This window comes from Larus michahellis, chromosome 2 (genome assembly GCF_964199755.1).
Source record: "Larus michahellis chromosome 2, bLarMic1.1, whole genome shotgun sequence".
In the NCBI taxonomy this organism is placed as follows: Eukaryota; Metazoa; Chordata; class Aves; order Charadriiformes; family Laridae; genus Larus; species Larus michahellis.
In genome coordinates this window covers 102618152-102643651 of record NC_133897.1, presented here as the reverse complement: position 1 = coordinate 102643651, position 25500 = coordinate 102618152, and the positions used below count along the sequence as shown (strand labels likewise).

General features: G+C 42.8%; 1 protein-coding gene across 1 annotated transcript in view; it reads right to left on the bottom strand.

The window, feature by feature from the left end:
- CTNNAL1 (catenin alpha like 1) overlaps positions 1-23939 on the bottom strand; it is a 62352-nt gene extending 38413 nt beyond the window's left edge. Inside the window, exons 1-2 of the mRNA XM_074576424.1 lie at positions 23747-23939; positions 2414-2603 (exon numbers count right to left, since the gene is read on the bottom strand). Coding sequence (XP_074432525.1) covers positions 2414-2603; positions 23747-23872 — 316 coding nt within the window. The 5' untranslated portion in view covers positions 23873-23939. The remainder of the gene's footprint in view (positions 1-2413; positions 2604-23746) is intronic.
- Between the last annotated feature and the right edge of the window lie 1561 nt (positions 23940-25500).

The window sequence follows — 25500 nt, the reverse complement described above, 5'->3', positions numbered from 1 at the left end:
TAAACAGCAAGGCCTTTCTGCTGCCCATGCCATCAGAACATGGGATTCTTTTATACAATTCAATATTCTTGGCTATAATTGGCCAGGAGATTTTATTGGCTTCCTTGGGAACACTGATGTTGTTCAAAATGGCACTTGAGCAACTGCGTTCAGAGACTGAATTCAGAGGACAGTTATCCTTAAGAACTTCTCTGCACAAAGGACTCTCTTACCTTGTCCAACAATTAACAGTCCACAGAGATAATACTGGCACAAAAAACCCCACCACCAAAAAAACCCAGCAGCAAACATGTTTGATATACTGAATTTCACATGTAAGCCTTCAATTAGATCTCAAATAGATAGCTCGAAGAAAAACTGACCCATGCGAAGATAAATGTGAGGCTTGACCAAAAAGTAAACAGTGTGTATCTTCACTCCTCTAGACTGAGGCATATTACTGCATAACAGGAAACAAAACTTCCAAGTGTAACAACTTGGTAAGGGAAAATACTGCAGACTATTTTTAGATTCTGAGCTCCTCCTGGATACATTGATAAGGAGAAAAAGCACTTGGGTATATGTATTGGGTTTGCATGGCAAGGTTTTGGTAGCAGGGGTGCTACAGGGGTGGCTTCTGTGAGAAGTTGCTAGAAGCTTCCCCCATGTCCGACAGAGACAATGCCAGCTGGCTCCAAGATGGACCTGCCACTGGCCAAGGCCGAGCCCATCTGCAGTGGTGGTAGCACCTCTGGATTAACGTATTTAAGAAGGGGGAAAAACTGCTGTGCAACAACAGCAGCAGAGAGAGGAGTGAGAATGTGTGAGAGAAACAACTCTGCAGACACCAAGGTCAGTGAAGGAGGGGGAGGAGGTGCGCCAGGCACCTCCTGCAGCCTGTGGTGAAGACCATGGTGAGGCAGGCTGTCCCCCTGCAGCCCAGGGAGGTCCATGGTGGAGCAGGTATCCACCTACAGTCCATGAAGGACCTCACACAGGAGCAAGTGGATGCACCCAAAGGAGTCTGCAACCCCGTGGGAAGCCCATGCTGGAGCAGGTGCCTGGCAGGACCTGTGGCCCTGTGGAGAGAGAGGCCCATGCTGGAGCAGGTTTGCTGGCAGGACTTGTGATCCGAGGGGGGACCCATGCTGCAGCAGTCTGTTCCTGAAGGACTGCGCCCTGTGGAACCATGCTGGAGCAGTTCCTGACAAACTGCACCCTGTGGGAAGGACTCACATTGGAGAAGTTCGTGAAGGACTGTCTCCCATGGGAGGGACCCCATGCTGGAGCAGGGGAAGAGTGTGAGGAGTCCTCTCCCTGAGGAAGAGGGAGTGGCAGAGACAACCCCCATTCCCTGTCCCCCTGCTCCGTTCAGTGGAAGGAGGTGGAGAAAATTTGGAGTGAAATTGAGCCCAGGAAAATGGGAAGTGGGGGGGGGAGGTGTTTTAAGATTTGGGTTTATTTCTCATTACCCTACTCTGATTTGATTGGTAATAAATTAAATTAATTTCCCCAAGTCAAGCCTGGTTTTGCACGTGAGTAACTGCTGAGTGATCTTGACCCATGAGCCTTTCGTTACATTCTCTGTCCCCTGTCCAGCTAAGGAGGGGGAGTGGTAGAGCACCTTTGGTGGGCATCTGGAGTCCAGCCAGGGTCAATCCACCACACCACAGCATAACTGGCAAGTCAAAAAATAAGAGATCTAGACTGCACTGGTCTTCTAGCAGCTGAGATTATTGACGTAAACTTTGGCAATTTTGGCTTGTCAGCATTTTTACTTGGATCTCTGAAGAGAAAACACATGCTTCATATAACAAATGGAATGTTTTCAAATTAGGACATTTCTGTTTGCAGCCAAGTTTACTGGAGCGACCATGAATTTTCAGTCTGAAGTTTATCTAGAGTAGTCCTTCAAATCACAAAAACAATCATTCATCACAAGCATGCCTCCAGACATTGCGACTCATCACTGAGGGATTTTCAGAGGATTTCTTACAGTACCATGCCCAACTTCCAAGTTTCTTTTTAAAAGGGAAAAAAAAAAAAAAAAAAAAAAAAAAAAATCACAAAAATGGTCTGACCTCCATCCCCAAAGTTTGAGGCCAGCACAGTGATTCAGCAAGGAATATACTGTCTAGGACACCAAAAGGCAAGTTTCTCAGTCTTCTGAGGTTATTTGAAAGATAAAACCCAAGCACTTACCCACAAGTCCGCTGTTTATCTTAAAGATAAACTGTTAAGACAAATAATAAACTTAATAATAAAGCTATGTCCTGATAAACTTCAAACTTATTAGGCTTAATAAGGCTTAATAAACTTTAATAATAAAGTTAAGATAAATAATAAAGTTCTTAAATTATTCCTGACACTAAAAATAGTGTGCCAAAAACGGCACAAGCACAATAGGTTACAAATTTCATGAGTAACTACTTACCTGCCCTCCTTGCCTCGATGCAAGCAACACTCATTTCCTCTTTCAATTCATGATTTTCGTTGGCTATAGCTTCCCCTACTGTAACAAATCTTCCAACTGCCAGGTTAACTGCTTGGCCCACTCGCTGAATTGCTTGCAGAGTCTTGTCTGAACGCTTTGGTTTATCCTTATGGTTAATAAGAGTAGTTATCTGTGAACAAGAAGAGTCAGTTATTAGAACTGTATGCAAGAAGACAATTTAACTTCAGTATTAAAGGCAAGTTTTGAACTGAACTCAGTAATGGATTTTTAGCATACTTCTCTAATAAAATTTAGTGTTGAGTCATGAAGTATCATTTAACTTCTCACAGAATGAAAAAAAATTTGGAGTATAATTAAGTTTGCTCATCCACTGTGATCTCAGCTTATCTTGCATCTCAAATGAATTGAGGCATATTTCCCCCCCACACACATTTGCAGTATTAAAATAAGCTGCCCCAGATCTCTCAACAGGCTTCCACACTACAGACACAGTAAGAGTTGAGGAGTCCAATAGTAGAAATATCAACATCATTTTGGGTTTGCCAGCATTGGAAATGTTACCAAGTTTTCATGCTGCCAGGTAACTAAACACACTCATCAATTACAATTTGGAGACTTTGGCTGCTTTTACTAAAACAAGCCTTTCTAAAGGATGTTTTATCCAACTGATTAAGGCAGACTTTAAGAACAAGCAGTAGCAGTCTTTGCCCAAAAAAAAAAAAAACCAAACAAAAAGAATTTTTCTTTTAGAAATAATCTGAAATATTCCAGACCTCCCTCCATTAAAATATCCACTGTACTCATAACTTAAATATCTTCAATTACATGTGTTTTCTAGAATTTAGAACAAGTTTGCCATTTAGATGCAAGCTATCACTAAAACAATGAGAGAACGTTCTTATTCTGAACTCCACATCCTGTATTAGCTTTTCTGCCCCTGCGCTATACTGCACTATATATTTCTTCTTGGATCACCAGAGATCACCTTCTGATTCATGCAGGCTGCAGGAGACTAAAGATCTGCCTAGAACACCAAACACAAGGAAACAAAGAAAGAGATCCCTCTCCCACACAAAGAGAAAGGCAATGCAGAAGTAGATGCTTGACCAAAGCAAAAAAAAAAAAAAAAAAGATGAGAAGAATGGGGAATCCTGCCACTCGGAATTAACTAACTACAAACTGCATTACGAACAGTATAGGAGTTTTATGCTTTTGGTACGATAACAATTTTTAGTGAGATGCAGGACAGAACTCTGTAGTTTTGAACATCCTAAATCAGCATAAAAGCCATCGCTGTTGCCAAAGACAGTCCTGCCTGTCCTTGCCTCCCTCTCTCATTTTTGCAATCTGATGTGGGTTAAACCTGAGTTGTAAAGAAGGTGGTGTTTGTTAGTTTAGTCTTTCTCATAATCAGTTGCCCAGTCCAGTTCACTGCACAGCTGTATGAATACTTTTGGTGGTAAAAGGGAAAAGGTACAGACTGGAGAGGGAAGGATGGGCAGAAGTGCTGCTTTCAGCAGCTGTGTGGTTTAAAACGGCCACAGAACTTCACTGTAAGCCACATCCCCAGGGGCTCAAAGGTGTCTTCTGAGAGAATCTCAGAACTACATGAATTACTTAAGTGTCTGAACACCTCAGCTGCATCAGCTTAATCACAGATGTCTTTGTCCAAACCTAAAAAAAAAAACCCACAAATCACCATTCACTCATACATTCTCCTACCAGTTAAGCCTATGGTAGGACAAAAGCATAGAAGCTGTACCTGTAATGCTCATGCTAGATTCAAGGACGGAGCATGAAACAGTGTAGGAACCGTTCTGCTTCATAATTTGATCAATGCCCAAGGCTTACCCTTCAGATATCACTGAGCTGTATTTCGGGGGTGGGGGGTGGGAAGTGGTGTTTTTAACACCTTACTGGGCTGGTTTTGAATGCCCAGAGCTGGTTTAGTCAAGTTTGCAGTATTAAACTCTTTGCAATGGAAAATGTCAGTACTTCATAGAGCACTGGGGGAAGGCATGGCGGGGAGGAAGTAGCCAGAAGAAGCTAAGAACTATCTCAATAAACAGTGCTGCCCTATCAAAGAACTGCTAAAGAAATGGAAGAATATTTTGTCCTGGTACAGAACATCACTATACAAAGGCATCATCTGCCCACTGCCTTCTTATACATGCCCTACTTCTCCAACTTGTACCTAAGCCACAAGCTCTAAAGGCAGGCCACTTTCTACAATTCATGCAAGAAAACTGTCCGTGTAGGAGTCCGCCGGTTCACCAAATTTCAGCCCCAACGCCTGTGAATCCCTGATGCCCATCCAATGAAAATACCATCTTAGGAGGAAAACAGAGTCCCATTAAAGAATAAACTAAGCAAACATCTCTACACCTTCAGGTTCATTTTAGAGAATTACCATCACTTCAGTGGAAATTCAGATTAATATCAAATGGATATTAAAACCAGCTGCAATATGCAGCTTTCCTGAATTCTTGCATTGTAGATGCTTCAAGTATACCAAACTGTCCAATACCTAACAGCAGCTAATGTTAACAATCCCAACTGGTGAATTCTTCACTAGTTATGGGCAGGCAGCAAGCCTACAGAGAGCATTAGACCAAACGCTGAAGAAAACCAGTTTGATAGAAGGTCAGAACTTTGTTTCCTCAAATGATTTTTAAGCAAACAGCAACCTAATGCTATACAAACAAAGGGCTAATATTACATTCATACAGTTACTGACTTCTCAAAAACATACAGAATAACACCGGCCTAAGACAAATTGAATACAAGTTGTATGAACGTCCTGGCTGCAAGTTTACCTCCCACAGCATTTTACACCAGTAGAAGTTTAAACATGTTCTGCATAATCCTGAAAAAAATGCACGTACGCTTAACACTGCAGAGTGAAAGGAATCCCATGGTCTCTTACAAATCATCAATGGCATTTTAATCCTGTAGAGGTATGCAAATGATAAAAATCACAAAGACGTCACAGTTTAGGTTGCTTTATTAAAGTCTTACAAAACATTTTCAGAAACACTTTCAGTTGAGATATGTGTGAAGTTTACAATTCTATCGCTTCTTTAGCACTCTGTTCAGAGAGGATCATCAGTTTTGCAGAAAAAGACACCCCCTAAACTCCCCCACATAACATGAAGCAAGAATCAGCAGCTGTTTTGGCAGGTCCATCACCAGTGTCATCTAACCTTATAACCTCACCAGTGTCATCTTAACTTCATGAAGTTCAGCAAGGCCAAATGCAAGGTCCTGGACCTGGGCCAGGGCAATTCCCGGTATCAGTGCAGACTGGGGGATGAATGGATCAAGAACAGCCCTGCAAAAAAGGACTTGGGGACACTGGTGCATGAAAAACTGGACAGGAGCGAGCAACGTGTGCTTGCAGCCCAGAAAGCCAACTGTATCCTGGGCTGCATTAAAAAAAGGGTGACCAGCAGGTCAAGCGAAGTGATTCTGCCCCTCTACTCCACCCTCATGAGACCCCACCTGGAATGCTGCGTCCAGCTCTGGGGCCCTCTGCACAGGAAAGACACAGACCTGTTGGAGCAGGTCCAGAGGAGGGCCATGAAGATGACGAGAGGGCTGGAGCATCTCTCCGATGAGGACAGGCTGAGAGTGTGGGGTTTGTTCAGCCTGGAAAAGAGAAGGCCCTGGGGAGACCTTACTGTGGCCTTTCAGTACTTAAAGGGGACCTACAAGAAAGCTGGAGAGGGACTTTTTACAAGGCTACAGTGACAGGACGAGGGGTAATGGCATCAAACTGGAAGAGGGCAGATTTAGATTAGATACCAGGAAGAAATTTTTTGCTATGAGGGCAGTGAGGCATTGGCACAGGTTGCCCAGAGAAGCTGTGGATGCTCCATCCCTGGAAGTGTTCAAGGTCAGGTTGGATGGAGCTTTGAGCAACCTGTGCTAGTGGGAGGTGTCCCTGCCCATGGCAGGGGTGGTTGGACTAGATGGTCTTTAAAGGTCTCTTCCAACCTAAACTATTCTATGATCCTATGATCTACTCTAGACACCCACTGGAGTAGCTTGTATATGCAAATTAAACTCAGTCTGAAAACCTACGGTTATACAGAGCAGCTGAGGCTTTCCAAACACCTCCTGAAATAATGAACTCTCAGCTGGGTAATACAATTTCTTCTCAGATTGGCTAACTTAGGGCCACTAAAGTAATTATCTTAACATTAGAATGGAGGGAAGTTTGTTGAACTCCACCATTTTTTTTGTAGAGAAGTCAAAACCTATATGGATTGCCAGTTGAAAACAAACATTGTGAAGAACTAAAACAGAAGTTGGTCAAGAAGTTGGAAATATATCAAGACAAACAGCTTCATATAATACCTATTTCAGGTGTGATTAACGTTATGACATTAGATGTAGCACATACAGCCTGTACTAATATAGTAAAGTTCGCATAGGATGTTTGCTGTAAAAAGGAACATAATGAAGAGCCCTGAAATGGGAGTAGGTAAGTCATAATAAAAGAGAGGGAGGAAGATGTGAAATAGGTATCAGCTAATGGAAAAAACGGCTGTGTCTGGTTCTAGAAACATGCATAAGGCATATACCAAAAGTAAAATGCTTAAGAATGTCAAAAGCATGAGGAAAGTTCTTCAGATACAGATGGGCTTCTCATAACCTGCCACCTGCAGAAAACATTGCTGTGCAAACAAGGAGAATGTATAATTCTGAGAAATATCTTTCCCTTTCCTTCATGAAGTCTTAAGAGTGACAAATATATACTCAGCTATATCATCCATTTAAAATGAAGTTATGAAAAAGCAGAGGTAATAGCAACTGCAGTTTCAGATTCTTTTCAAGACTTAATCAAACTTTAAATTAACAACCAGGGTTAAAAATGTAACAAACAAGATCTTAACACAGCAAGGAGAGGAATTTCACTTGTACGTTAAGTGACAAACTGAAGGAAACTGTGATGCTAATAAGCAGCACAAAGATTATTTAACCAGTTCAGACCATAGTAAAAAAAAATAAAATAAACCCCTAAGGGATACAATTGGAGCGGTGTTGGGGAGAGGCACACAATACTATTTGCTTAAGGATACAAATAAAGCAATGAGCATTAAAAGGCCAATAAGCTAGGCTTCTTAAATAAAGAATAAGCAAACTTCTTGATCCTGACTTCTTAACAACATTTAAAACAAAAATATACAATTGGAAAAGTTAAATGGAGAAAAGCAAAGATCCACAAGAAACATAACAAGGAACTTTCTCCCCTATCAAAAACTGAGTTAGTGAAAACTTGCAGCGTTTAAGGGTATTTCAGAGGACAAAGAATCGCTTTTTCCCTGCAGCCCATCCAGTTGCAACCAGACTAGAACTATTACTGCTGTGTTTCTTTCAGTTTGTTGTTTGTTGATTTTATTTTTTTTTTTAGAAAGCGGGAAACCCCTGCGATTCCAAGAACATTACCTAAGCTGTCCTTTAAGCTTAACACCTCCCAGATATTTAATCTGTTCTATTTGGACCATGTATCACCCAGTCACTAACATTTGCGATGTTTGGGCAGGAGTTAACAGCTGAAAAGATTACCTGCAAGTCTCTTTGAACAAGAGAAATATGCTACATGCTGTTTACTTAAGGATTTACTGATCAGGTCCTAGAAAGGAAAGAGCCCTTTTGATGGTACTCATGCTCTATTTAATGCAGGCTCTTACACTATTTCCATGGAATGCTTATCTGAGGTCAGAGACAATCAGTTTAAGGAGTGTTCAGTCTCAAGAAATTGTCAGTTACAACCTTTCGCCACTTGTTATGACCAGCCCCAGAAAAACAGCCTTTTCCCAAGTACTTTACTGAAACTAACATACATAGCCATAACGTACCAAGTTGTACTTCATATTTAAGGAAAGAAGCCCAGTTGTGACACTTTTCAAGCATCTGTTTTCAGAGCTTTTTGATGGCCTTCAGATACTGACATTTCAGTCGTTTTATGCATCATGCACAGGAAGCATCATGACAGCATGCTTAGCTAAAAATATTCTAATGTCTATTTATTATCAGTGTAATTAAGTCTTGCATGACACAATTAAGTGATACTTAAAGAGATTGGGTTTCAGGAAGTATTTATAGACAACTATAAATAAAACCAGGGGAAATGTAGCTATTTCACAGCCACTCCTACAAACATGAGTTAAACTGAGAAGTCATGCTGGAAGATACCTAGGGGATAGGTAGGGTAAATACCCACATTGTACGTAGGATGATTTAGACTCTTAACAATAGTATTTGTTACTGCCTCACACTAATCAGTTTTCCTGCTAGAAAAAAAAATATTCAAGATGTTTTCTCTATGCAATGAGAATTAGCTATGGTCCTGTAGCGTCCTTGGAATAACAGCTCCTCTTCCATTTTGCATATTTCCTGCTTTCTACCTTCTGTTAATTTCATAAGGGTAGAAAATTCCTTTCTGAAAAAATGTAATATCAGGAATGGAAAGCCTTTGCTAAGAAAATGCAATAGTGCTACATACTAGGGAATAAGCTAAACCCCTACAATAGAAGTGTGCTGTACAGTAAATTTAGTTGTGTTTGCTAGGACGTGTAGAAAACTTGGTCAAAAAGGTCTTTCCTACACTGCTCATACTTTTATTAGTTCATCTTGAGTTTGGGGGCGGAGGGCAACTTCTAATACTGCATTTTAGGTACTGTCTCTCATTAGGTTTTGTGTACTAGTAAAGGACCAACAGGTCTTCAGATGCATTCAGCCAGACAGCAGCACACGTTGTTCCAACGCCCACATCTGCCACGGAATACAAGCACACATGTGAGACAGCACCGAAGCTGCAGCTGCCATGTGACACCCAGTCCAAAAGGACTACAAGCAGAACTGTCATATAGACTTCTCATCACAAAAGACTGGAGCCTCAGAGATCTTGAGAAGTGAACAAGGACTACCTGCTTCCCTGTCCTAGAAATCAAAAATCTGTTAAGATTAGACGCCTGTCCAGGCATTAATGAAAGTCTTAATAAGCATCTTCTACAATTTCAAGCACTAAAATATTTTTTAGGAGTCTGACTAATGTGCAGATTTTTAGAATTGAAAAGCCTTATCTTTCTATTTAGTTTTCATGTTGTAGGGAAATACCAGAAAAAAACGTTGTAGAAACTCAACTTTGAAAGTTTTCAGAGGCTGGAAAAAATTAACCAAAATGAAATGAAACTGCATTAACTACTAATGTGCCAGTTAACTATAAGAATCCATATTCTGCTTATCCTGAAACGTTATTTCAGACAGCTGCCTCTGCTTTATGGGCACTTGAACCAGAACAATTTCCTTACATGTTATTATTAAAAACGGGCAACAAACCCCTTCTTGCAGAAATTGCAGACCTCAACGCATCACTCAGGACCTTGAGTCACTACTGTAAAAGAACAGCTTCCAAGAAGTGGTATGATCCTGCTATCCCGTATTTGTGTATTTTCCTCATGCTGCCTGTGCACTGGTGTCTAGAAGAACAGTACAAATACGCTGCATGTCCAAGAGAGTTGAGTTCTGTTATGCTTGTGGTATTGAGACTGTTGTAGTTGTATCTTTACCTGAAGGCTTTTTAAAAGCATCTTCTCATTGTTTTTGTACACATCTTTCACAAAAGCCTTTAGGGAAGCAAACGAAATAAACTACTTCAACAACCTGTACGCCGGTTCACTTATCTGCTGGCAAATGCTAACATGCTTAGAGTAGCTTCAGACAATCTTTCACGTGTAGTGTCTAACAAGCTGATAAGCCACCTCTGAAAAGGAAAAAGGTACAATTCAGGACCTGCAGGGACAAGTAGAAGCTGACAAGAATAGCCCTACCAAATCAGATCAGTGGTAGACCTAACTTCATCTCTTATCTCCTATAGTACACAAACATGGTTGCCTAGAATAGATCATGCAAATAAAATAAGCAAATGAGACACTAGCTATACTGCACTTATAACCAGATTTTTGGTTAACTGCAAATCGTACATTTCATTTTAAAACACCACATTTGATTGTGCACTTCTTATAAGCACAACAGCTTCAACAGGTAGAAAACAGTATTTGGAAGAGGCGAAAACAGTCCTCTTCACCTCCTTCAGATCTCGGCTTCAAAACCTACTTCAGACCTCTTTATAAAGTTTGCCAGGAAAGACAAGAGTACACAACTTCAAATTCAAATACACACCTCAGATTAACAGCACCATTGCTATGTACTTGTTACAGATTCTTGGAATTGTTAAGAGATCAAAAGAAAGGATTCAACTCACAGCAAGACTGTACTATAGTAGTGAATACCCTTTCTTTGTGCTGAAGGCGTTCCTAGAAAACCAAGGGCCCTTTAAATTTCAAGATCTAAACCAAACACCATCGAGAAAATGATTATCCTAAATGTGATGCAGATGAACTTGTTCAATTGAGATATAATACTCTGATGACACCAATTTATTTCCTCCAGTGTGGGTGTTTTGGGGTTTAGGGATTTGTGGGTTTTTTCAAAGTAATGAAAACTGTGGAAACTTCAGAAATTTTTTTCCAGTGAGATTAAATTATTCCCAACTTCTTTTTTTTGCAAGTTGCTCTGAAAAGGAACTCCAGAAAAACAAACAAACCAAAAAAAAAAAAAAAGAATGAACACAGCTGGCTAGTTCTTGCAACCTGTGGACTTTTAGACATTATGTGGAGGTTTGAGTTACTTTAATAATGTTACTAAAGCAGCACTATTATAGAGGAGAAATAGGCTTGCTTTTTGATGTTCACTTTTCACAGACTCCTTAAAATCAGGGACCCCCAGTGATTTGCAGACATGAAGCAGAAAAGTACATGAAAACTGACCTGTACTCCTGCCATCCTCCCTTTTTTCCACACAGGAAAGAGAGGAGGAGAAGGATCACTGGAGAATGCTCAGCGAGGCTTAACCACCAATCAAACACAGCTAACTTGTTTACTCTGACTGTTACATGTCTTACAAGTCAAAGGAGCACCTTATCTTCCCCCCACACAAGGTGCCTTCAGAATTCCTACAGAAATGAATGAAGACAATAAAGACCTTTATTTCCAGACAATTCAAATTCTACCATCTTCCTCTTTTTGAAAAGATATATGGAAGTTTACAGACTGAAATTCACACCTTTGAGCAACTTGACACAAGTTGGCAAAAACAGTTTCTCAAATTGAAAGTCCAATTTAACCTCTTATACATGCATCAACATGTATACTGAACATCAGAAAATACGTGTTTACCTATCATAAAATGCATCCAAAAATAAAATGGCCTTTACTGCATTTTTCATTGTGAATTGGCTTGCTAACTTAACTGCTGTCTTGAAGTTTGCTGAGATGTACAACTACCTTACCAGAAAAAGTGAACATAAGCTAATAAACCAAATAACTGGTTTTAGGGGTGTACATGCCAGTACATTTTCCTCCTCTCCTGTTGCCCTCTAGTTCAGTATCTTCTTACCCAAATGGGCAGATTTCATAAACAAAGCTATTACCCTGTTTCATTCTGCACCTAGAAATCCTGGGCACGAGGAAGCCTAAGTAAACAAAACCAACTCAGAGGGAAGTTCATTGTTAAAAGTGTACTTTCAGATGTGGTCAAAACAAATGCAGACATGTTTTCAGCACCAGAGAGATGCAAGTCTCAGAAATAACTCAATTTACCAACATGCTGAGATAACCCCAAAACCAGAGACTGAGTGGCAAATAATCATTGTGGCTTTCCTCCCTAACTTGCCTTTGTTTGCACAAGCAGCAGGTCAGGTACATTAACAATGCCTGAGCCAGCTCTGAGCTGCTTATTGAATAACAAGCCACTGTTGTGTAACTAAAAATTCAGACATTGTAATAAAGGATGTAACAGGGACAACACTTTCTTCTATTCAAATCGGGACTGGCTCCGATGCAGAAAAAGTTGCTTGTTAGTCCCATAAATGGGCAGCTTCACTGGCACAAATACCAGCCATTCAATCCGTCTTGCACTGCATGTTGCAGACAAGAGGGTTCCTCCAGCCTTTTTTAGAGAAGGCTTCCTCAGCAGCATTTTGACATACCACTTCAATTCAGAGCAACACCTGGTATTTCATCTTGAAAAGCACATACTTGCCCTAGGGATTAGTAGAGAAGTACAATGTGCTCTGGAAAAGGCTATGCAAATGCAACTACTACCCACCTAGAGGAATGTAAAACAAAAAACACCAAAAAACTTCATATAATCCAGGAACCATTATCTTATTTAAGGCAAAGAGCCTGTATATTCTTCTGATTGCTTCCTTGAAAAGCTCAAGGGCAACAAAAACTCATTCAGTTGGAAAATTCAAGAACATTTAAATGTAACATTGAGATACAATACAGAATCTTTGATAATTAAATGGGAACATTTTATACATGGGTCTAACTACTACATGTTAAGCACTTGCAACTTTGGACAACATTATCCTTCCAAACAATTTTGAAACCTGTGAATAAAAAAGAAAAAAAAACAAGAAAAAAAAAACCCAACACCCCAAACCCAAATGTTTACAACGTTACATCACTACAGCACAACTTTTCTTTATTGTTATTTGAAAATATATGATTTGTGTGGTTATAAGTGGTTATATTCATTCTGCTCTATAAAAAAAAGTCAATGTTTCTCTAAGACAAAAAGCAACTTCATAACTTTATATTTTTCCATATACATCTGAAAGAACCTTAGCATTTGCTCATACTTGATTTTTGTAACTTGTGTTTAGGAGTTATCTTACCATTTGAGAATTCCTTTTATGTATAGAACCAAGAAATCATCCCATTCAGTACCTAGAGTAGATTAACAGCTACAAGTCAGCACTGGAGTCTGTATCACCACTCATTTATACCCAATAGTTTTAAACAAGGCTACTGATGGAATGCAATACAACACAATGAGTAAAAATTATTATTTAAGGCTCTATCTAGCAAGGGTTATGCTTTGTCAATGAATTAATAAACACAAAATAAATCCATGCAGAAAGCCATAGGCTCATAGCACCATACAGCAGCTATCATCATAGTTGTTTGCAATCATTAATTCATAATTCATCCTTTGGGGATTTCCTTACCTAATCTGTCTAAAACCATCTGTTAACAATGCTGAATAGCAAGAAAGCTGCTCTAATTCTTTTTGTGCAGGATCACTGTGAGGCAGGTTTGATTTAATACTCATTCTGCTGGAGAACTACAAAAATTTGTTTAATCTATAGAAAAGCCATTAATCAGATCTCATAAATTTCAAAGATAAGATTCCATTGAAAAAGAGAAATTGATTTTCAGCTATGTCAGTAAGAGGCATCTTACTTCAGCTACTTGAAATGCTACTCTGACTCATTTATCACATCAAAGACTAAGGTACTGAACATTATCAAGCAGAGGAGTCAAGCTTAACTCAAAGCCAATTTCACCATCCGAGGGTTCACAAAAAAAAACCCCAAACTGAAATCACAGCTGTTTCATGGTAGTGCTGTTGCTCATGTGATAAAATGTTCAAGTTTTTCAAGTAATTTTTCTTGTAAGGCAGAATGTCATTAGTGATGTTAACATCATTAATTTTTAATATAACAAAATCATGTAATTTACCTATTTAGAATATTCTAAGGTACTCCCGTGCTCCCCAGCATACCTTAAAAATCACAACTGTAAATCATTAGTTATTTCCCTTTCACTGTTTCATAACAACCTAGCTTCAATGACTAAACAGCTGTCAATTAAAAACTAGCCTCAGTAAAGGGAAACCTGCAACCACATCAGCCCAGAGATATAACTGATACTGTGACGGAAGTAATCACATTATCTACAGCCAGATGACAATCTCCTAAGATTAACTCTCCCACGTAAATCGAAGAGTAAGAATCAGGCTCCTTTAGGGGCAGAGTACCTACTGTATGTCAAGTAACAGTTGAGCTGCTGCAAGTTTCATTTTCCAGAAAAAGAATTTGTATCGAGTAGAAGATTTGTAATACAAAACACAAGCTCACAACTTAACCCACAATACCTGTGGAACCAAAGGGAGAAGAAGAGTCAGTGAGTTAGTGACTAACTGAAACTAATGAGGTGCAACTCTGTACACAGGCAGCATACCATATGCTTCCAGACTTGACAGCAGAGTTAATGCGTATGACTTTGCATCCATGGCACAGTTTCTTTGCGGTACAGGATGTAAACTAAAAAGAGTTTAGCAGGAGGTTTGCCTCCTAAGTACAAGTTACAACGCAAGCCTCTACACTGTAATTCGTAATTTTATTACTCAACAGTAGTGCCAAGTCTCAAGTCTAAAGCAAGTACCAAATTAATTCACAAAGAAGAAAATGCTGGTAAAGGGGAGAAACAGCTTCTCAAAGCTTGCAAGCTGCAAGTTATCAGAATTTTTAAAGTACTGAAGGATAAAGACTAGTACCCAAGAAGCATTTTAAAAGGGGTGCACTCAGATTATTTTTTTTTCCCTCAGATGCACTGAAGAAGAAATGAGTTTAAGATAAATATGGATTACCCTACTTTTTCCAAAAAGGAATTTTCCCATCCTCCAAATACAGACATAAGGGGCAAAGCACAATCCCTGGCATTATACTGGAGTAAGAACAGCCAACAACATAAGAACCTTTTGGCACCTTGGAGGTGTGAAAGGTAAAGACCTAGAGGTACCAAAAAACACCTACTGAAACAAGGCAGCCAAGGGACTTGCTGGAACAAATCTCTCAGGGCATCTGCTGCATGGAAATGCAAATAAGTTGAAATGGATGAGAGCTTGGACTGAATGCTGAAGTTCAGGAGGGGAATGAGAGATTATATGAGACACTTCTATTTAATAACTAAGGGAGAAAGAGAGAACACATTTGATTTGCAAAAAGTTCAAAAGTAGGTATGTAACGAACCTGTACTGGAATACAATACTATGGCTACAGACTTTCAAACATCAGCTTATATACAAGACTGATGCATGATGTGGATGAAAAACACATACGGATAAGGTTTGGGGGCTTTGCCCCCCCACCCAGTTTTTGTAGACTTCCAAGAGTAAAAAGCTAGCGATATCAAGTTAGAAGTCTAACAGTGCTCTTAATAGAGGACACTCTGCTTTAAAGCTGTTAGCAAAAACAAACAAACAAAAAAAACCCCATTAAGCCAAATCCATGGCTGAATAATTCCCAAGAATACTAGTTTTGCAACTATTAAGTTTAGAAGAAATTAATGTTCATTGAAAGGTATGTGTATGTATGTCACTTACCATATATAAATCTCTTACATAGGTTTTGGCCAGTGTTGGTGCCACACATGCATACATGCCCCCCCCCCCGAAAAAGTCTTACGATGCTGCTTTACTACATCCAGAGGAAATATCCTTCAGTAAGCAGACATAGCAAGGTCCATGTCTACGAGTATATTGAAGAACTGAACGCGAGTTGCTGTTTGGAGCTCTGCTGCTACTGGGTACAACATGAGCAACCCACCGGATTCCAAGTCAATGAGACCACAAAACAGCTTCCCCAAAGACACTGCTAGCCTACAGACAAAATCCAAAGACCAGTGTCACAGAACAGTAGCATACTGAACTCCACGTCCGCAGTTTTACACTTCTCTCTCGATAGAACATGCTTGTTCAGTTCCATGGAGAATAACATCAGTTCCACTAAATATACAGTAACTTACCAGCTATTACAGTCCATTTCTTCAGGAGTTACAACCCTCATATACTCAGTGACTTCCCTGACACAGCTTTGCCCCATTCCTTTGACAGAATATAAAAACAGAGGAGAGCAGCTGTTCTTTTGTAGTCGAGCACAAATATGAAAGAGAAGCGATCCCTATTCCCAAATGTATCTATGTGATGTACTCGGAGAATCTGTGTGGAATGAAAGTGACTGCAGAAGAGGCTATGGAAAACATTAGATAAAATGAACCAGAAAAGCTTGCCAACATTAGATGTTATTCACTAGGATTTCAAGGGACTCAAAGACGCAACAGATATCAACCTTCTCATGCAATCTCCTGCTTAAAACTAGATTGACAGTTGAGGTATGGAGGTTGCCTGACATTTATACATGGCAAATCAATACAAAAAACTAGTAAGAACAGAAGTAGCAGACACCCAGATAAATATGCCGTACTGGCAAAGACTCCAGCTGTTTAACTGTTTGTTAAAGGAATTCCTGCCTCATAAAACAACCACATTTCTCTGTAGAGATGATCTGGATAAGGAGGCAGTCTGCTAAAAGAAAACTAGGAAGAGAAGTCCATACCAAAGATTTCAAAGGATGCCAAGCAAGTCTCTGAAAAAAGTGAAAGAAGGCCCTTTGTATGAATAATTAACTAAGAGAGAGAATGATGAGAAGGAAGATGAGGGAAGGCACGAAGTAAATGATTGCTTACTTTAATAGAGGGAGATGACTAATGGAGTTTCACAGAAACCTGCGCTGCGACATGGATTATTACACATAATCATAAAGAGAGAAGAGATAAGCAGGTAATAAAATGATCAAAATTTGCTGGTGATCCTAAGTCATTCAGGAGAGTAAAGATAAGATATGATTACAGAACTGCAGAAACATCTTGCAATGCTGACCAGGCAACAAAGTGTCAGACAAAAAAAAAATCACTGCAGATTAAAGTGATACAGATGGCCAAGTACCATTCTAGCTTCCTGTATGAAATCTAGGTCCTAGATAACCATTACTCCTCAGCAGCAAGATCTTTTCATTACAATACATACCTCCACGGAGAAAATCAGACTTCTTTATGATGAAAGGGACTTCCAGGGTTATCTGTCCAGCTCCCTGTTCAAACCAGGTCCAGTTAGAGCGTGTTACTCAGGGCCTCATCCAGTTAGTTCTGAACATCTCCAAAACTGCAGAATCTGTAGGTACTCTGCACGCCTCATCCAGCATTTGACCACCCTTACATTAGAAAAGGCCTTTTCTTATTTCTCAACAGACCTTCCCAGGTTCCAACTTCTGTCCATTGCTTCTTGTCCTATCACCACACACATCCAGGATCAGTGTATCTCCATCTTCTCCATACCTGCCCATTAGGTGGGTAGCTGTAGACCGCACTAAACTCTGCCATCAACCAGATGAAAAATCACTGCAGATTAAAGTGATAGAGATCCTAGCTTTCTATATGGAAACTAGGTCCTAGTTGACCATTATGTCCCTCTTCCCATGGTGGAACAAACCCGCTTCCTTCAGCCTCTCCCCTTATGTCACATGCTCCACTATCTCAGTGTTTTCCCTTATACTAAGGAGCCCCAAACTGGACATGGTACTCCAGATGCTGTCTCACAAGTGACAACCAGAAGGGAAGAACTGTTTCTGCAGCCTGCTGGTTACGCTTCTGCTAACAACCCGGCGTGCAGCTGGCCAGCATTGCTGACTCCTGTTCCACTCTGTCCACCAGGACCACCACAGAATCACAGAATCGTAGGGTTGGAAGGGGCCTCTGGAGATCATCTAGTCCAACCCCCCCCGCCAGAGCAGGGTCACCTAGAGCAGGTTGCACAGGAAGGCGTCCAGGTGGGTTTTGAATGTCTCCAGAGACGGAGACTCCACCACCTCTCTGGGCAGCCTGTTCTAGTGCCCTGCCAGCCTCAAAGTAAAGAAGTTCCTCCTCATGTTTAGGTGGAACTTCCTATGCTCAAGTTTGTGCCCATTACCTCTTGTCCTGTTGCTGGGCACCACTAAAAAGAGCCTGGCCCCATCCTCCTGACACTCACCCTTTAAGTATTTATTGATAAGATTGATAAGATCCCCCTCAGTCTTCTTTTTTCCACACTGAAAAGACCCAAATCCTTCAGCCTTTCTTCATAGGAGAGGTGTTCCAATCCCCTAATCATCTTCGTAGTCCTTTGCTGCACCCTCTCCAGCAGTTCCCTGGCCTTCTTGAACTGGGGAGCCCACAACCGGACACAGTACTCTAGACGTGGCCTCACCAGGGCAGAGTAGAGGGGGAGGATGACCTCCCTCAACCTGCCTGTCACACTCTTCTTGATGCACCCCAGGATGCCATTGGCCTTCTTGGCCACAAGGGCACATTGTTGGCTCATAGTCATCCTGTTGTCCACCAGGACTCCCAGGTCTGGTGGACATCGTGTCTGGCAAAGGTTCTCTCTAGGCAGCTGACCCCAGCCTCTACTGCTGTAGGTGTTATCGTGGCCCACATGCAGGACTTGGTATCACTGCCTTCATTGGACTTCACAAACTTCCTGTCAGATCATCTTTCTGGCTTGTCCCTCTGTCCTCCAGTGTATCAGATGCTCCCCAGCTTGCTGTAGGGGAGTTCACATGTCTGTTGAACGTGCTGGCCCATCTTCCTAACTTTCAGATCATTAATACAGATGTTAAACAATATTGGTCCCTGTATCAGTCCCTGAGGTACGCCACTGGGTATTGATCAAAAAAAAAAAGAGGAAAGGTCACTGATTATATACAGACCTCTAGCTTGATCCAGTTATGGCTATTCTAAAGTCATACCTTAGTCTGAAAGCTACATCAGAAATGTTTCTCAGAAATGGGAAAACAGCTGTTGGTTGCTCTTTGGAGTCTAATTCCTAACTCCAGAAACTTCTGGAAAAACAGAATATTGGCAGAATGTTATATCATGTTCTATAACTATATGACATTTACTTAAGCGGGAACTATTTTCGCTAGCTTCAGAGACAGCAAGGAAACAATACCATAGTAAAGAATAGGTTTGTTTTATCCACTTCAAGGCCTGTACCATTGTTAACTTATTCAGAATCTAAGACTGACGATAACAAAATTCAGAAATACTGGTATCATGGGCTTTTTGTTGTTGTTTAAGCTTTTATTTTGACAACATAGGTCAGCGACATGGACAGTGGCATAGAGTGCACCCTCAGCAAGTTTAACGATGACACCAAGCTGTGCGGGGCAGCTGACATGCTGGAGGGAAGGGATGCTATCCAGAGGGACCTTGACAGGCTGGAGAGGTGGGCCCATGCCAACCTCATGAAGTTCAACAAGACCAAGTGCAAGGTCCTCCATCTGTGTTGGGGCAATCCCAAGCACCGATGTAGGCTGGGCAGTGACTGGCTTGAGAGCAGCCCTGAAGAAAAGGACTTGGGGGTGCTGGTGGACGAGAGGCTCAACATGAGCCGTCAGTGTGCACTTGCAGCCCAGAAAGCCAATCGTATCCTGGGCTACATCAGGAGAAGCATGGCCAGCAGGTCAAGGGAGGTGATTCTCCCCCTCTACTCCACTCTCGCGAGACCCCACCTGGAGTACTGCATCCAATTCTGGAGCCCCTACTACAAGAAAGATATGGACGTGCTGGAACGTGTCCAGAGAAGGGCCACGAGGATGATCAGAGGGCTGGAGCACCTCTCCTGTGAGGACAGACTGAGAGAGTTGGGGTTGTTCAGTCTGGAGAAAAGAAGGCTCCAAGGAGACCTTACAGTGGCCTTCCAGTACCTTACGGGGGCCTACAAGAAAGCTGGTGAGGGACTTTTTAGGATGTCGGGTAATGGTAGGACCAGAGGGAATGGATTAAAACTAGAGATGGGACGATTCAGACTGGACGTTAGGAAGAAGCTCTTCACCGTGAGGGTGGTGAGACACTGGAACAGGTTGCCCAGAGAGGTGGTGGAAGCCCCATCCCTGGAAGTTTTTAAGGCCAGGCTGGATGGGGCTTTGAGCAACCTGATCTAGTGGGAAATGTCCCTGCCCATGGCAGGGAGGTTGGAACTAGATGATCTTTAAGGTCCCTTCCAACCCTAACAATTCTATGATTCTATAAAGCCAATTCCAAGACCTCTGACAGGATCTCTTGCAACAAGAAAGTTGGAAAAACATGTCCAGTAACACGCAGGCACACAATCATTCTCCAAAGTGCCTATGAAAAAGTGGGGTTTCTGAAAGGGGAGCAGCAAGCTGTAATCTCACAGATCTACACTTACGATGTTGGAGGATAGGTCACCTTCAACTACGAAAACTGTCTTTGTTCTTTCGGGAACATACACAGGCAGAGCTCAAAGTTCCCTCTTGGTGAACTTTTCCCAAGTAGCTGACTGTGAAGGTTGACAAAAAACTATTCTGCAGTTTCTCAGAGTGCTTCCTTAGAACAGATCCAGACAGACTCCTACAGCTGTGAAGATACCCAACTGCTGCTGGACTAGCAAACAGGTACATAATGGGCAGCTGAGGAAGTCACTGGTGGAGCCACATCCTGGAAAGTGCTTTTTCCCCATCTTTGCCTTTCCTCAACTGTTTAAATGACTTGTTATTAAATGAGTCAGCACTGGCCACTTTAAACACCCTTCCTGACTTGTGTTGCCAAAAACTTTCCATAAAAAAATAAAGCCCAACATAATTAGACTGGAAATGGGTAGCAGCAGTGAAGGAGATGTCTAGGTTTTAAAGAATGCTGTACTATTTACACGTGGAATACTGAACTAAAGATATCTATGCAAGAAAAAAGAATTCTACTTGCTCTGAAGAAAATTGTGGGGTTTGACCCCAAAAGTCGTATTTTCTGAACTGCATGCCACACGTTTTGCACAATACTGTAGAACGACTCTTTTAGCAGTACAGATATGTAGACAGTGAAAAAGAAGTGTTAGCAAATATGCTTAATACTGCAGGTTATATGTCTTCTTTTGTCATTTGTGGCACTATTAGAAAAGGGCCACATCAGAGTCTGAATAGATCTAGAGAAAATGAAGACCTAGTTCAACTCTGTAAATAGTAAGTTTTAAAAACAAATTTATTAATAAACATATCTAGTAATGATTCTAAGGGTAATTTCTCCTGCCAGGAAAATGGGAATCTTATACCACTGCTGTCAGCAAATATACTCTGATATTATATAGTCTATAAGAAAAATCAATCTGCAAAGTGAAATTAAGAAAATCAAACAAAAACCCCCCTCACGTTTGTCAAGTAAGAGCAAGTGGTCAAACACACATTTACAGTATTACACGTCAGTTAAGATGCTGCAGTATACAGTACATGAATTTAAATAAGAACTACACAGCAAGTTTGTTTTGTTGGTGTTTTTTTTTTTTCTTAAAGAAAATAGGTTTAGCTCCACAAGAGAGACTGAAAGTGAGTTTGTCAGACAGGGCACCTTTTGTTTCTTCTTTTCTTAAAATAAGTTGTGAAAAGCAGTAGCAACATTCTGACTACTTTTTTTCAGTAGTATGTAAGTATCACATGGCGCTTCTTAGCTTTTAACAAAAGCGTAAACTGTGAAGTTAACTTCACAGCAAGATCAAATCCCTTTGCAAGTGTACTTCATACTTGCAGAAAAATAAAGTCCTGAGCATTACTGCTGATACATAGTCTAAGCAGAATATAAAAACCAGATTCTGATTAAGTACTCTATAAACACCCTTTCTGCAGAAATATCCAAACAAAGCAAGCCAGTGAGACCTCTACTGAACAGTCTAGATGAAACAGTACAGACAGAACTGATAAGCCAGTACAGTAAGTGGGGCATTTTATCAGGCAAGTGTAGGGAGCAACTTCAGCCTGAATCTGAACAGAGCTCAGCGCTCACGCTTCAGGGGAACAAGCTCACCTGGAGCGCCTTAACATACCAGGAAAACAGTAAGCTCTGTGTGTTCAGAAATGCTCAGACACCTTACGCTGCATGCAGGGGAAGTGAAAGATGCTTAGCACTTCTGGAAGATGCAGTCATATGTTTTGCGGTCAATGAAAAAAATCACACATGACATATTACACATGCAACAAACCCAGAGAGAAATAGGACCACTGTTCTTAAAGGGTACTCCAGAGGAATAAGAACATGCGCATCTTCTCAGAAATCTGTTAAAAGTAAGAATTTGACATATGCAATTAAATTCAGCCTTTGCAATTGGAGGGGTTTCTGTTTGTTGTTAAGCTTCCTAAAAGCAGTCTCCATATTTTACCTCTCTCGATTGTTTCAGGAGTAGAAAATTCATAGAACTTTAATTTTACTTTGCCCTGGAACAAGTGGTTTAATCCCTTTGATAGGCTTCTTCGAACTGACTGGGATTTCTTCAAACAGAGAAAAACAAATTACCGTGAGAGGTACAGAACCACAATTACCCATCACAAACCCTTCCTGCAGCCCAGCTGTACAAATGCAAAACAAAGCTTACAACAGTTTGTTTCCAGATGGGCTATGATGATACAAACATAACTTGACCTCACCAGGACTAGTTATTTTTGTATGGTTGTGAAACACTGTTGAAAGATTTTGTACAGATAGGTTTTGACTTGCTAACTTTAATAACCATCATTCAAAGTATAAAAATACTATAGAGCAAACACTGTACTGTTTTCATACATTATTTTTCAAAAAATAAAAAAGTTTTATTGTGTGTATCAAACCGCAGTTTCGTAAGTAAAGATTAAAAAAAAAAAAAAAGACGAAAACATCAACACCGAAGCGGCTGGCATATAATTACTTAGAAGATCACTTGAAAGCTCTATTTTTATTTTTTCTAAGCTCATTTAGCACTGTATGGGACACGTTAAGAGATCACCAAGACACAGTTTGCATCTTATTTAACTTCTTAAAATTCGGGTTCTCTCCTCGCGTGCGAGGAGGGCTCCAACTAAGGCAACGCTCAGGCCAGACCGCGAAAACACAAAAGCTTCGCCAAACCCCCTGGAATCCCACCGCTCTCCCCAGCGCCCAACTGCGAGACAAGGAGAACTCTCTCATGCGGAAAACCCTCCGGGGGAGGCCGGGCTCTGGGGGGAACCGGGGGGCGGCCGGTGCACTTCACGCTTCCCCCCTCCCAGCGCCCACCGGCCCCCTCGCCGCCCCCGACGGGCGGCATCCCGGGGCTCAACCCGCCGCCGGCACCGCAGCGCCCCGGCGCCGCGGGCCTTATGCAACGGCACCGCGACCTTGCGGGGAACTTCGGAGCCTTTCTCAGGGAGGGGGAGGAAGGCAGCATCCCACACACACACACACACACACACACACACACACGGAGAACCCCGGCTCCGGCAGCGGGATACCGCCCTCGCACCGCGCCGGCTGGCGGGACCCCGGGCGCGGGACAGGAGAGAAGGAGGCTGAGAGAAGCCGCCCCCGCCCGAGAGGCTGGAGAAGGGGGATGGGGGGGAAAGTGGGGGAGGATGCGAAGCGCCGCGACCCGACCTCGCAAACTTCGGCGGCGGCCGCCGAGCTCCGGTCCCGGGCGGGAAGGGTGAGGCGGGCCGGAGCCGCCGCTGCCGCCCTACCCCCGGCCCGCGAGGGGTTTGAGGGGAGGGAGAACCGGGGGACGGCGGGCAGAGTTTAGGGAAGGGGAAGATGGAGGGGGGGGGGGGCGCGGCGGCATTTCTACCTGCGACACCAACGGCACCAACGTCTGCTCCACCGAGCGCGTGCGGATCTCCAGCCCGGCGTCCGCCCCCAGCCCGGAGGAGGACGACGAGGAGACGCCGCTGCTGCTGCACGGGGACGTGGCCATGGCGGGAGGAGGGGGGGAACCCCGCTGCCGCTGCCGCCAACTCCGCTCCCGCCGACCGCCGCTGGCGGGGAGGGGGCGGGGCGGAGCGGAGCGGCGGAGGCCGCTCCGCCCCGCCCCGCCCCGCCCCCTCCCCGCCGCTCGCCTTCCCCCCCCCCTCAGGCGCGCGCAGCCTCCCCTCATCCTCCCTCACACCGGAGCCGCCGGAGGAGCAGAAGCGGGATGGGTGGCTGCCGCTCCCACCGAGAGTTTTTCCGTCGCTCTCGCCCGAAGTTAGGCAGGGGCGGCTGGAGGGTCTCTGCCCCGGTGGGGGAAGTCAGAACAAGGTGGTGGATGGGGGGTTCGGGTGTCGCCCCCCCACACACACCTTTCCTGCCAAGGGAATGGGAGTCAGGGCCGGTAGCGGGGACTTGGGCTTCCTCGGGACTTGGGCTTCCTCGGGACTTGGGCTTCCCGCCGGCTGGCGGGAAGGTGGTCCCCGTCATAGAATCGTTTTGGTTGGAAAACACCTTTAAGATCTTGGAGTCCAACCGTTAACCGAGCACTGCCAAGTCCGCCACTAAAGCATGTCCCTCTGGGCCACATCCACGCGTCTTTTGAATACCTCCGGGGGTGGCGGCTCCACCGCTTCCCTCGGCAGCCTGTTCCAGTGTTTCACAGCCCTTTCAGTGAAGAAATTTTTCCTAATACCCGGTGCGGGGGCAAGGGACAGTCAGCCAGGGAGCCGCTCTCTCTTTGAGGAGTGTTGAAATCACGATTTGTGTACTTCATAGCATGTGGAAGGACTGATGAGCTAAACTAAACTCTTATCAGCTTTTTTCTTAGCAGCCTCTCAGCAAAGGGTGTAGGGGGGAAACCCCACCTCCTGCCTCTGAATGATTTGTATTCTATACCTGCCACGCTGGCTGCTTTTGGAGAACAGTTATCGGGGTTACTGTGAGGCTGGTGAGGTCCTGAACAGGTTGCCCAGAGAAATTGTGGAAGTGTTCAAGGCCAGGCTGGATGGGGCTTTAAGCAACCTGGTCTACTGGGAGGTGTCCCTGCGGGTGGCAGGGGGGTTGGAACTAGATGATCTTTAAGGTCCCTTCCAACCCAAACCATTGTCTGATTCTCTTTTGTCTACCTGTTTTTTCCTAGTCTTGGTGCCAAAGCAGACCATCTGCGTTTGATCTAGCAAGAGGGAGACAAAAGTAGTTTGAAAGGAAAAGTGTTTTGTTTAGTTTGGGTTGGTGGGCAGGTTTTTTTGTTGTTTTTGGTTTTTTTATTGGTTGGTTGTTTGTTTGGGTTTGCTTGGTCGTTGGGGTTTTTTTTTATGGTTTGCAATGGGCTAAACTCACTTCCTCACATTAGTTTGTAACCTGCATTCAAAAAGGATCGACACATGAATGCCTGCTCGTCTGATTTGGCCGTATGTATTTGATATGGCCAATTCTTATACAGGCTTGTCTACAGGAAAGTATGGAAACAGAGCTCTTCTGGCTGTGATCCAAACCACCAAGGTGCAAAGCACCTCTCATCCAGAACTGGGGTAACTCAGTGCAGCACTGTGCATGAGCCAACGAGCCCTATGTGCAGTCTGGGCTGGTAAACCGCTCTAACGTAATTACTTATTTTCTTGGTCAGAACTGATG